General features: G+C 39.1%; 1 protein-coding gene across 9 annotated transcripts in view; it reads left to right on the top strand.

Moving 5' to 3' along the window:
- Nucleotides 1-12,365, top strand: part of LOC102937779 (integrator complex subunit 6-like) — a 53,306-nt gene that overhangs the window by 17,642 nt on the left and 23,299 nt on the right. For 8 of the 9 annotated variants that reach the window (XR_005226860.2, XR_005226862.2, XR_005226861.2 and 5 more), the window contains exons 3-6: nucleotides 6,731-6,880; nucleotides 8,066-8,155; nucleotides 8,554-8,737; nucleotides 9,572-9,700. Coding sequence is in view for 3 of the 9 variants with exons in the window: in XM_037909369.2 (XP_037765297.1) it covers nucleotides 6,731-6,880; nucleotides 8,066-8,155; nucleotides 8,554-8,737; nucleotides 9,572-9,700 (553 nt within the window). In the remaining 6 variants the exon portion in view is untranslated. Of the gene's footprint in view, nucleotides 1-1,471; nucleotides 1,489-6,730; nucleotides 6,881-8,065; nucleotides 8,156-8,553; nucleotides 8,738-9,571; nucleotides 9,701-12,365 lie in introns of those variants that run through there. The other variant, XR_005226863.2, reaches the window with a different exon arrangement.

Below are 12,365 nucleotides of genomic sequence, written 5' to 3'. Positions count from 1 at the left end.
GTTAATTCAAAGACACTAGATCGCTGTCTAAACTGTTTTGTTCTAAGGAATGGTGGGGTGGGTTTAGGTTTCAGTGTTTAGGGCTCAAAATTGCTTGTTCACCATTAGCACTGTCAGCTTGGTGAGTGCCGCTCTCCCTGGCTGTTGAGTTTTTCAAATGCTGGCCTGTCTGAAGCACATAGGCAGAGTAAGAAAAATGACAGGATGTTTGGCACCCCAAAATTAAATTGCCTGCTAACTTGAAGGAGGTCTTTATGTAGTATCAAAGAACTGACTTTAGAAATAGGCTCTAGATTGAGAGAGCAGGACTGGATCCTCTAAGCAATCCAGTGGAAGGTAGAATATACAATGTAGTTTTATCTTGACCTAAAACTTAAGTTAGTCTAGACTAGCCCAAAGATATGAGAAAGGACAAACACTGGATCACAGAATTGCATGATAAAACTACACTGTATGTTCTACCTTCCACTGGATTGCTTAGAGGATCCAGTCCTGCTCAGGGGTGTGAAAAAGAGATGTAGTTGAACATGCAAGGTTATCTTTCTTTAAAGCTAAATGTATATGCTATTTCATGTATTTAAATTCCAGTTACCATCCTTTAATGCAGCTTGACACAAATCATGAGCAAAAAGTTAGTACTCTACTAAAAAAGCATGTCATTCACAATTTTCTAACCTACTAAAATGTAAAATTAACAAGAATCTGAAAATATTGAGTTACATAATTGTTTAAATAAACGTATATAGTTACAGTGTACCCTGCTAGGTAGCAAAAAGATGTACCAAATCTAGTGTAAAGGCTCTATTTAGTTGTAAATCAACATGTTTTAATGGTTATATCAACCAATGAAAATGCACCTTTCGTTAGAAAATAACTGAAGTGTACAAATGGTGGGAAAATTGATTAAAATCAGTTATTTAAATCAGGTTCCTCCACCTTGTGATTTAAATCACTTTGATTAAATCAATCCGTCCTGCTCTGTACATATCTAAAATCCAGGGACTTTGTCTGCTTATTATTCTCTTGCATTTTGATACTCTCATGAGGATGGTGCTTTTTGTCCAAACTTAAAGTGAACAACTAGGAAAACCTACTGTTTTTTTTAATTCAAGCATTTGTTTTGAAGATTCCCCCAGGCCTCTCAACTGAATCCTACACCAGTTACCTTAATTTTCCCAGCTATTAAAACTATTTATTTAAACTTAACTGACTCTTTAATTTCTTATCTTTCCTGTACTGCTTAGTTCTGCTACTTTATTTTTATTCACTTAGCTGGTGGACCCTCTCTCTTCCTTTGGCAGGTCTCTCCAGCTTTTGTCTGGAAGGAGACAGGATAGTTGTGCAGTGCTACCAGATGTCTTTGATTGAAGAATTGTATTTCACAAGACAAGCTTCAGGATTCCAGAGGATGATATTTGAAAGTTCTATTTAGTGCCACAGAGGGCTGATTGACATCTCTTTTTGCCCAATCATGGCTTGGGGCAGCAGGTGTGTGATTCTCACAAATGCCCAGTAAAGCAAGTACAGTATAAGTACCTCATTAGACCTTCATATTCACCAGAAGGTCATCCCATTAAAATTCAATTCTGTTCAGTTTTTCCTCTAAATTTTCAAGTAATGGTAAATTAACACTTCTTTTTATATGCCAAGATGTACTCTACTCAGTGTTAAATTCTGTGCTTAAAAATGATCCAGTAGGAATTGGGTACTTGAAGACCTGAAAAAACTGAAGTCTCACAACTGGAATTATGTATAAGGAATCAAAAATATAACTGTTCTAGGGCTTTGACTTTATTCTTGTCTATTTGCATACATGGCCTCTTTAACTCTCCTTGTTTCAATGCGTGCATCTCCAACTCCCTTTCATTTTTATAGTATTCCTACCTGCAGATGAAAATAACTATTCCCTCACAGTAGCATTTTCCAAGGCAGCAATTTATAATCCTAACCACTTTTGAAAGGCTGCTGCTGACACGAGCACAGAAATGATTACTCTGAATAATTCTGCAGGATACTTTTAACAGTGTATTGAGGGGGAGGAGGAGCAAGAACACAGAAATCCTCAATCCCAGGTCCAGTTTCAACTCCTGGAGTACTCTGAATACCACTGTCATTTTTCAGTGTTACATTCTTAGGTCAGAGTCACCAAGAGAACCGTATTACAGAAGTGATTTTTGTACTATTCACTTGGATATTTTTTTAATGTCCTCCAAGCAAGCCTTGCACTAATTGACAGAAAACGCTACTTTCGCTTCCACAGGCATTTATTTAAACAAGGTGTGGAGTTAGGGAAATCCTGTATTCCCTGCACTCACATGGAATAGCCCTATAGAATCGCTCATTACAAAAGAGAAATATACAAGACATCCTGTTAATATACTGGAGGAAATCCAGGTATGCTCTCAAGATCATTCAAAAGTTATGACATGAAAGAATTATGCTTCCATAAGTGTGTATTCTGTCACTTTCCCAATCCATATGTTAAAGGAGATCAGGAACCATGTATAACACCATTCTTCAGAAAACACATCTTGAGCTGGGCCTGGGACCTGGTTTACAACGGAGAAATTTAACTCATTTGACAGGCGTTCCTACCAAATGACGTTTAGCAGTTGTACTGAAGAGTTAGGAGGATTCGGAGGTCCTTTGTAATTGTTCAGTTAAGTCAAAAGAATTGGAGCTGGCCCAAAAATCCCCACTGCCAAGATTCAGGGTGAAAGAACTTGTTTAGAGGCAACAAAATGAGGGCTTTTGAAAGGTGGAGATTCTTCTAGGTGGTTTAGACTATCTTGAAATATCTGTGGGGCAGATCTTGGAATGCAGGAGGGCTGTCTGCATTGCTGAGGTTGGGAATCTGTACCCAGTCCATACTCTCCCGCCACTTCTGGGGCACTGAATGATGGCTCTCAAGATATCAAGGAGTTCAGACTAGGTGTGAAAGCTCTTAGCCTTGGTCTTTCTCTGAGCTTTTTGCTGTCCTACCCCTCAAAAAACAAACTTAGTTTGAAGAGATTAGAGAATATGCATACCCCCTGCCCTTACTCATAGGGCTTCTAATGTAGCACTTTAAAGTACACAATCAGGTGTCCTGCCATTGGAGATTTCTGTTTCAGAGAACAGCAGGTGGGGTAATAGCATCTGTTGGGGAGTTGCCTGACACTTTAAGATCATTTGCAACACTTATCTTGCATCAGAACAGAAACACCTTTTGGGAGGCCCTGAAGTCTGGAAATGAGTCTGTCTTCAGCTTCAAAGGATGAAATCTTCAGTTGCAGTTAGCTCTGTACCAAAAACTGCTTCTTTCAAAAGCTCTGGCTACTTTTTTAAGACACCCCACAATCTACAAGTTTGTCAATGCATCTGTACAATAATAGACCACTGAACATGTAATTTGGAGGGTGGCTGGGTAGAGTTGAGGAGCAGGGAAGATTGTTACCAAAACCACTGATGCAAGTTTGTTTTCGGGGAGGGGGAAAGTCCCAAACTTCATTTTTTTTAAAAACAATTTTTTAAATATAGTTAAGGGGCAAAACAAGTGAGTTTTGGCTTCTCTCCTCTTTTTACAAACAAAAAAACCAACCCAAACTAATCAGACTTTCGTATGTCTCAACTTCACATGGCTTCTGTTTATTTTAGAAAAGAAGCCATATGAATGCAAGACCAAAAACCTTCCACTACATGTGGGGTTTTAAATTTGGTTTTAAAATGAAAGCTGGCACTTGTGCACGGTGTGAGACTGACTCCTGCAGATAACTTTTCTCTGCAGAACTGGTACATCACAAGTTGGTACACTTCCCTGTGTTGGCCTGCTAATGTACTGCAGTTTCTGTTCTGGAGAACTACTGCTAACCATGCCACAGTAGCTAAGGCTCTTTCTCTGTTCAATTCTAACCCTTTTTGAGACTTGGGGCTTTAGCTGTGATGTGGACAACTGGATGGAAGTCTAACTCATTTCATGCTGGCCAGCCAAATAGCCATTTTATGATATCAATTCTTGGATACTACCAAGCTGACCTGGATTCAAATTGCTGACTAAATAGAAATAAAAAATTGCCCTCAGTATAATCTTCTGAGTAATCTAGATTCCTTCCATTTCATTCACCCCATTTTCCCAATAGGGGTCTTGAATAATATTTTTATTTGGATTTCAAGATATATTTAGGGCAAGGAGAATGTTATGTCCATTCATTTAGGGCCATGTACACTGTCACCTCTTTAAAAATAACTTTTTACAAACTGTGTCCTGCATGTTGTGTAATATAACTCACTCACTTCGATGCAACATAGAATTACTCTAAAGCAGTAGTTCTCAAACTTTTCACACTACTGTACCCCTTTCAGGAGGCTGATTTGTCTTGCATACCACAAGTTTCACTTCACTTGCAAACTTGCTTACAAAATCAGCCAAAAAAATACAAAGGTGTTTTAGCACAATATTACTGGAAAATTACTTACTTTTCTCATTTTTAATTACTTTCTCTATAATTGTAAAATAAATCACGACCCCCCCACAGGTTGAGAAACACTAATATAGTATATAGAACAGTATAAACAAGTTATAACTGTATGAAATTTTAGTTTGTACTGACTTTGCTAGTGCTTTTCATGTTGCCTGTTGTAAAACTAGGCTAATATCTAGAGGAGTTGATATACCCCCTAGAAGATCTCTGTCCCCCAGTGGTACGCATACCCCTGGTTCAGAGCCACTGCTCTAAAGAAATTAGTGACTTTTTTTTTTTATTATAGCATCTTTCATCTAAATAGATCTTGCATTTAAAGTTAAGGATGAAACTTAATTTTTTACTCTTCCTGTTGTGGCTGGAGATAGAGCAGATAAGGATCTGAGAACATGGTTACTGCTTATAAAGATATTTTTTGTTTTCTCCAAAGTGCTCTACAAACAGATACCCAAATTAGACATACGTCATTGAAAGCAGCAGGAAGTGAAGAATATTTCATTGAACCTGCAGTAAGGACTGACTTAGGACAAGGCTTGAGTGTTAAGTTGCATTTAAGATTTTAATTATTTTTTGCCTTAGTCCTTATCACCAAGATTTCCTGGTCCTTACAACTCTTCTCCCAGAGCTTAACAGTCTGCTTCAGCTGAGTCTTTCTGCCACAGTCAGCACTGGCAGCTATCTCCCACTCTGGCCTTCTAACTGATAGATGCAGAGGTTCTCTTCCTCGTGACCTCCCTCCCCCCGGGTACTCAGTTGCCTAAAGAGACAGGAAACTTTCTATGTAAATTCCTGTAGAACACATGACTAGGAGCAGACATATGGCTTACAACCACAGTTTGGTGTTTCAAAGGACAGTAACAGGTGCATGGGACACAAGCATGCCTTCCAAGGCCCAGTACTCTGTTAGGTGGGCATTAGCAAAACTAGCAAGAATTGAGTTAGTTTTACTCTGCTGCTGCTCAGATAAGTTCTGAGCAGCATCAAAGGAAGGGATTGGCACTATTCAGTGTAGAGGACTCTACACTGAGGCTTGGGGTAAGGGGTGGAATGACACTTGCACATGTACACACCTGCCTCCTTGCAGCAGCCAGGTAGCTGAGGGAGTGAACTATAAATATTGGAGAGATGTTCTGTACTCCCCATTGCAGCAGTCAGGAGTCTCTGGGATGCAGAGGACAAGACACAATGTCCCTTCTCCCTTCCAACACTGGGGGAGGGATTGGGACCTTTCAACTATCAGTCTTCAACTAGAAAGTGTCTGTCTGCTAAAGAGATAGAAGGGTTCCGGGAAACAACCTGGTAGGAATCTGAGCCAGTTTCCAGCAGCAAGGAAGAAGTGACGGAAGAAAGTAGAGTTAGAATTATAGGGTAGGACGTAGAGAAACTGGGGTAGGAGAAAAGTGTGTTTTTACAATATATAATATGGATGTGGAGGAAAAGTGTAGAGGAAAGCATAAAAGAGGCACGATCTGTATATGAACGTAAATGGAGTAAAGCCAGGAGGGAAAGGAAGTACAAGAAAAGTGAGAAGTATAGTGAGTCACTTTTGTAAAACTTCTCTAAGTTGGCTGATTATACAGTATTAAAAGTCCCCAGTTAATGATACACAGCTGTCTAACATCTTTCTAGTTCTGGGGTGGGCACTGAGCAGGGAGCAAGAATGTGGTGGCACTGGTATCTCTCACGGGCTACTAGGCTTAGTCCTTGAGCACCTGTTGCATGTTTTTCTAGCCCTGGGGAAGGCTGGTTGGGGAGGAGTTGCAGAGCACCACAAGAGCAGCTCCTTGTGCTCTCCCTGCAGCTCCTTCATTCACCACCATGCCTTAGGTATTCATGTTTGATTTCTAAATGCTATTCATTTGACACACTTTTTAAATCAAATGTTCTCATTCTCATGGAAGTACCCAAATAGTTCCATTAGTCATTCCGCTTTGCTGCAGCTTTCATAAAAAGAGTTAAATAGACAGAGTCATTGTTTCAAAAACTTAATACTGTTTGTAGTTTGTTTTCTACTGTGTACTTCACGTTCTGTACACATTGCAGTTATGTGGGAAGATACTTGTGTGGCTCCTCTGATTTTATTTTATTTTATTTATTTATTAAATCTATGCATCATACAAGCACAATAGGATCTACTTGCTAATGAGAAATGTAATCTGCCTCTGAGAGGAAAAGTGATGATCAGACCTTGCAGTTGATGTTTGCCAGATCGCTAGTAAAATGACCAATAAACTGTCTTTTTTGTCTCTCTCTATATTACTACATAACAGGCTGGATGGAAGGAAAATCATGCAACATTCATGAATGAACTGAAAAACCTCCAAGCTTCAGGATTGACTACCCTCGGGCAGGCTCTCAGATCCTCGTTTGACTTGTTAAATCTCAATAGATTAGTATCTGGAATAGACAATTATGGACAGGTAACAAATGTTTGTTCTTCACATTTTATCAAACACTCTTTGTAACCATTGCTGCTTTGTGGATATTGTTAAATATCTGGAGCGGGGTCGGGGGGGGGTGATGGAGTATGAGTAAAATGAGGGGGCTGCTTTGAACTGGTTATAGTAAAACAATGGTCCATCAAGCCCAGTATCCTGTCTTCCGACAGTGGTCAGTGCCAGGTGCTTCAGAAGGAATGAACAGAACAGCCAGTCATTGAGTGATCTATCCCCTGTCATCCACTCCCAGCTTCTGGCAAACAGAAGCTAGGGCCACTCAGAGCATGGGATTGCATCCTTTACCATCCTGGCTGATAGCGATTGATGGGCCTATTCTCCATGAACTAATGTAGTTATTTTTTGAACCCTGTTATAGTTTTGGCCTTCACAACATCCATTGTCAACGAATTCCACAGGTTGACTGCGTTGTGTGAAGAAGTACTTCCTTTTGTTTGTTTTAAACCTGTTGCCTATTAATTTCATAGGATGACCCCTAGTTCTTGTGTTATGTACTATCAATATTCATAAACTACAAATAGATTCCATTTTTAAAACTCGAGTTCTCGTGTCACATACTAAGCCACATGGAAACATGTTATGTGTATATTTGTGTTCGGTGCATATTGTGTGTGCATGCACGTACACCTGGAATCTTAAAATTGTAGACATTTATCAAATAACTATTTCAAACTTTGCTATGTCGTGTGTTTGCCTTCTCAGTATGGTATTTTAATGAACTATGTTATCTGTTTTTAAAAAAAAAAAAAAAAAGCCCAGTTTTAAAGATGATTAATTTTCCCACTGTTAAGTCTCCTGAATGTATTTTACAGTATACTGATCTTTTTATTTTCTCCTGCAAGGAGAGCCAGCTGGAATATAGATATATTGTTGCTATTTAGTGTCATAAAGGGTCTACTCCTAACACTCACTTTTTGCTTAAGTGATAGGAACCTGTGACTTTATGGGCCGGGAGGGGGTCTGAGTTCTATACTTGTGGTCAGTCTGAAGTTCTGTGAGGCTTTGATGTGCAGTATCGTTTCGGTTGTGAAGTTCTACATGTCCACAGATTTAACACCATCTCACGCTTTTATAAGGATTGTTTGGCATTTAAGTTTTGGCATTAAATATTATTTGTTACTATTTTACATGTTTTTATTCTTTCTCTAGGGGAGAAACCCGTTCTTTTTAGAGCCATCTATTTTAATTACCATCACGGATGGAAACAAATTGACACATACTGCTGGTGTTCAAGAGGAGGTAAGACTTTCATATTTGTTTTACTTTTTAAAATGGCAACGGGGGAACACTAACTTACTTTTAACTGTTAACAAGACTCCCAAAAGAATTTCAGTTTTAAAATCTGTGAATTTGCATCTTGGCAGTGTGCTAAAAGAATTATGAATTAGATTTATATTGGTGGTAATTCAGCTTCATTCTGCAGACCACTTTTTAAGAAAGGTGGACCAGCTTCTCTCCCAGTGCCCCACTACTGAGTTCCATAGGCACTAGGAGTTCACAGACTATGGTTTGATAGCACTGATTAATAGAGCAGAAAAGTGGTCCTTCAGTTTATCCATTATTTTGATGATTTGTTTGGGTACATGTCTTCAAATGAGCATCTGATCCCTTAAAGCTTTCAAATCTTTCTTTACTAGCTTCATCTTCCTTTGAATTCTCCTTTACCTGGAAGTGAACTAACCAAAGAACCATTTCGTTGGGATCAAAGGCTGTTTGCCCTAGTGCTGCGTTTGCCAGGAGCTTCTTCTGTTGAACCAGAGCAACTAGGGAGCGTACCCACTGATGAATCTGCAATCACACAGATGTGTGAAGTGACAGGAGGTAGTTGGATGTTATTTTGCTTTGGTTTCAATGTGGAATTTGTCTTACTCTCTAAGCTGTCTTAATGGGATGCTCTTGAGGGACGGAGGGAGAGAATAATTTTACATCTAATTTTTCTCACCTTGGACACTGACTCTACCCTGGCCAGTTCAACATGTTAGTATAGCACTGTTGCGTCTGGGTTTCTACCTTGCAAGAGTATTTTAAAATTAAAAAATACTGGCTCTTTTAAATCTGACAGCTTTTCACTTTTTTCATGTTAAGCTTTGTAATCCTTTCCCCTTTCTTTATAAAAGGCTGGTCGTCTTCTTTGAAAAGTGATTAAAAATGAAACAATCTCACTCATCAGATCTATTCCTTATGTGTTCAGTAAAACCTGCTTCCTTTAATAACTAATGTTTACTTCATTAACCTTCTGGTGCTAACACAGCTAAAAGGAGTGAATTACACACGAATGAACAGAAGCATCATCAACAGCATTGAGCTGTGCAAACCCACTGCCTCCAATGGGTCTACACCATTGTCACTGAAGGCTTTTTTGGCCTGCAAAGCCTGTGTTATTGGTGATAATGCACAGGATGGAAAAGACCAACTTGGCTTTCACAGTCTGTATTGTTTGCACTGTGGAAGTATTGTGCCATGTCTGTTGATGATTTGAGTTTGTCACTAAAGCAGCAACACTGCGGTGGTGATTCCACATAAAGTTGAAAGAGCCTTGACATATAATATAACTTTTATTTTTATAATAAACAGTATCCTTCCTTACTTACACAATTAGGGTTTGCTGAGACTTATTTTCAGACTTTCGCTGCATTGCTCTTCTCTTACTTATAGGTCGCTCCTATTGTGTGCGGACACAAAGAATGTTGAATCAGTGTTTAGAATCTCTAGTTCAAAAAGTTCAGAGTGGTGTTGTTATTAACTTCGAAAAATCAGGACCAGACCCAGCTCCCATTGGAGAAGGTACAGTAACTATTCACTTCCATCTCTGTAGCTGTAATCTATGTACAAGTGTTTTGTTTTTTGTTGCTTTGTAAGCTCAGTGTAGATCTTAATGTGTATGGTATCTGAGCTTTTTCCTTAAATGATCTTGTCTTAGGAACGAAATGCCATTATTGCTTGCTATCTTGTTGACTGAGGAACCACAGCTCAAAAGACAGAAATATCCAGCATTGCTACTTATTCCTGTTGTAAATAGTGGATGCAGTGTAGTTGTATCCTGGGACTGACAGTTACTAGAGAGACAAGGTGGGTGAGGTAATATCTTGTACTTGACCAACATCTGTTGGGGAGAGAGACAAGCTTTTGAGCTACACAGAGCTGAAGAAGAGCTTGGTACCATATACAACAAAGTTGAAAGCTTTTGTCTCTCATCAACAGAAGTAGTAGAGGCATTAATAACTGTACTGTGTTGAAATAATTGGAAAGCATCCTGGATGCATTATGCACACCAGTCTTGTGAATGCTATGTAGATTTTCAAAGCAGTATAGGGCTGACAATATATAAAGCTGTTTATTTTTTTAAATACCTCAAAATGTATCGTAAGAACTTCTTTTTTTTTTCTCTTTTTTTTTTTCAATAAATTTGAGCTGTGTGTGAATTTTATTTGGGCTTCACTAGACTTTACCAGAGTTAACTCACCCTCTAGTAACTTGAGGTCTTCAGTATGTTCGTAAAAGCTAATGTTGATTTACTTGGGGTCAGCCTAGGGTAAAGAGCAACACGTATCCTGAAACAAATGTTTGGGAGTGTATATGCTAGCCTTTTGAAACACATGAACTAGTTAGAGTTAATTGCCAGTCAGTGAACTTGAGGTCAAAATGTCTGGTGTTGACAAACCCTTGGTGCTCTCAGGCTGTCTCTATGCTGAAGGAAGGTGCATTTTAACATATGTTGCATATGTGAAAAATACACCTTTGTTTTACCCACTGTAGACAAGGCCTTTGAAAGCAACTGCAAAAGACACCTGCTAGATTTTCAGTTCTTGAAGAATACCACCGTGGATCATCGTTAAGGATTCTTCAGTATGTTACAAGCAACAGAATTTAATCAGTCTTGGAGATACTGCCTATTTGAAATCTAGTCATTTGAAGGGGTGTAGAGAGGGCTTTCAGGTACTGCACCTGCCAACTTCTGTGGCTTTATCATTCACATTTTTCCCCCCTTAATGGCTTCTCTCTCCCCACGTTCGGTGCGGTGAACCTCAGAAACAGAGGAAACTAACTATATATATGTGCTGTCAAATCCACAGAATGAATAGGGAAAAAGAAAATGTAATTCTATTGATTTTTCTGTTTAGGTGCTATAGTGGACTTCAAAAAAAAAAAAATACTTCAGACTCGGTTTTAAATGGATACACTGTAAAGGTGTCTGTTTTTTAACGTTTTTGGCATTGTGCTGCTTGAAACTGATCACCCTGTGATGGATCGAAACCTTTCTTTCCTAACTGCAAGTGAAAATTTATGTGCCCGGCCAGGAAGGGAGAGTGTGGGGGAAAAAATACATTTGTTGATCATGGGGCAATTTGTTCAGACTTGCAGAACTCGACATCTAAAATTGAGGAAAGAAACTGACCCTTGGCATGTTTAGGAAGACTCTTTCCCTACAACTTACATGCATAGAAAATCATACACTTAAAAGCAAACTTGATTCTTTTGTTCTACTTGCATACTCTACGTGTCTTCAAGAGTATCTATTGCTTTTGGGGGGTCCTTTAGGCATTCTACTGTGATCATCTATCACCCTTACTTTCATTCTGAGCCACCTTTTCTTCCCCCCTGCCTTTCTCTCCTGTTTGCCTGCCTGCCTGTTTTTCCTCATAATGCCTTTTCATCTACTTGGGAGAATATTTTAGACTAGCCCCCGGCATCCTGTGCAGTCCAAGTTGGCACTAAGCAAAGTCCCTGACATCTGCTGATCTGGACACTGGAGTCACAAGTTTGCTCTTGTATGGGAAAGTAACTGGATGAACTTGATTTAGTGTTGTTGTTGGTTTTTTTTTTCTCTTTTATCCAAAGCTATAAAACAGTAGAGTGTAAGTATCAACATAGCACAAAAGTGTCAAGAGAGCTCAGACTTGGTGTGCATCAAGGAAGCAAATATGTTCAATCTAAACCAAGAGCAGCAGAAGTTTCTGGTATGGGGAAACGTAGCAGTGTTAGTGCTCTTCAAATTATTGTAGTGCACGCTACAAAAAATGGAGAAATGAATTGTTCTGTAACAGAAGGGCATGTTCTGTAATACCAGTCAACCATTCCTGAAACAAATCAAATCAAAAGCATATACCTGTGACACATGCTGGAAACTAGGCTGGCAAGCTTAGCTATGCACCTGTACCTTGTCGAGCCATGTTCCAAACCCACATCTAGGTTTTGTGAAATCTGAGCTTATTTTAACTGTTTCAGTTTTAATATAAAATGGGGGAATGTACGTGAGGTAATAGGACATAACGCGCTAACTGATACAAAACCCTTAAACTTGCATTTCTGTGGAGGAGGAGAGGAGTGAAATGACTTACTAATAAGGCATTAGGAACTTCAACAGACTGCTGAAAATTAAGACTGAATCTATTGCCATAGGGTAAATTTTACACCTCTAAAAAATTTTGTCTTTCCCTGGAGAAGTTTT

This window comes from Chelonia mydas, chromosome 9 (genome assembly GCF_015237465.2).
Source record: "Chelonia mydas isolate rCheMyd1 chromosome 9, rCheMyd1.pri.v2, whole genome shotgun sequence".
NCBI classification, from domain to species: domain Eukaryota; kingdom Metazoa; phylum Chordata; order Testudines; family Cheloniidae; genus Chelonia; species Chelonia mydas.
The sequence above is the reverse complement of the archived record's forward strand: the minus strand, read 5'-3'. Positions and strand labels throughout refer to the sequence as shown.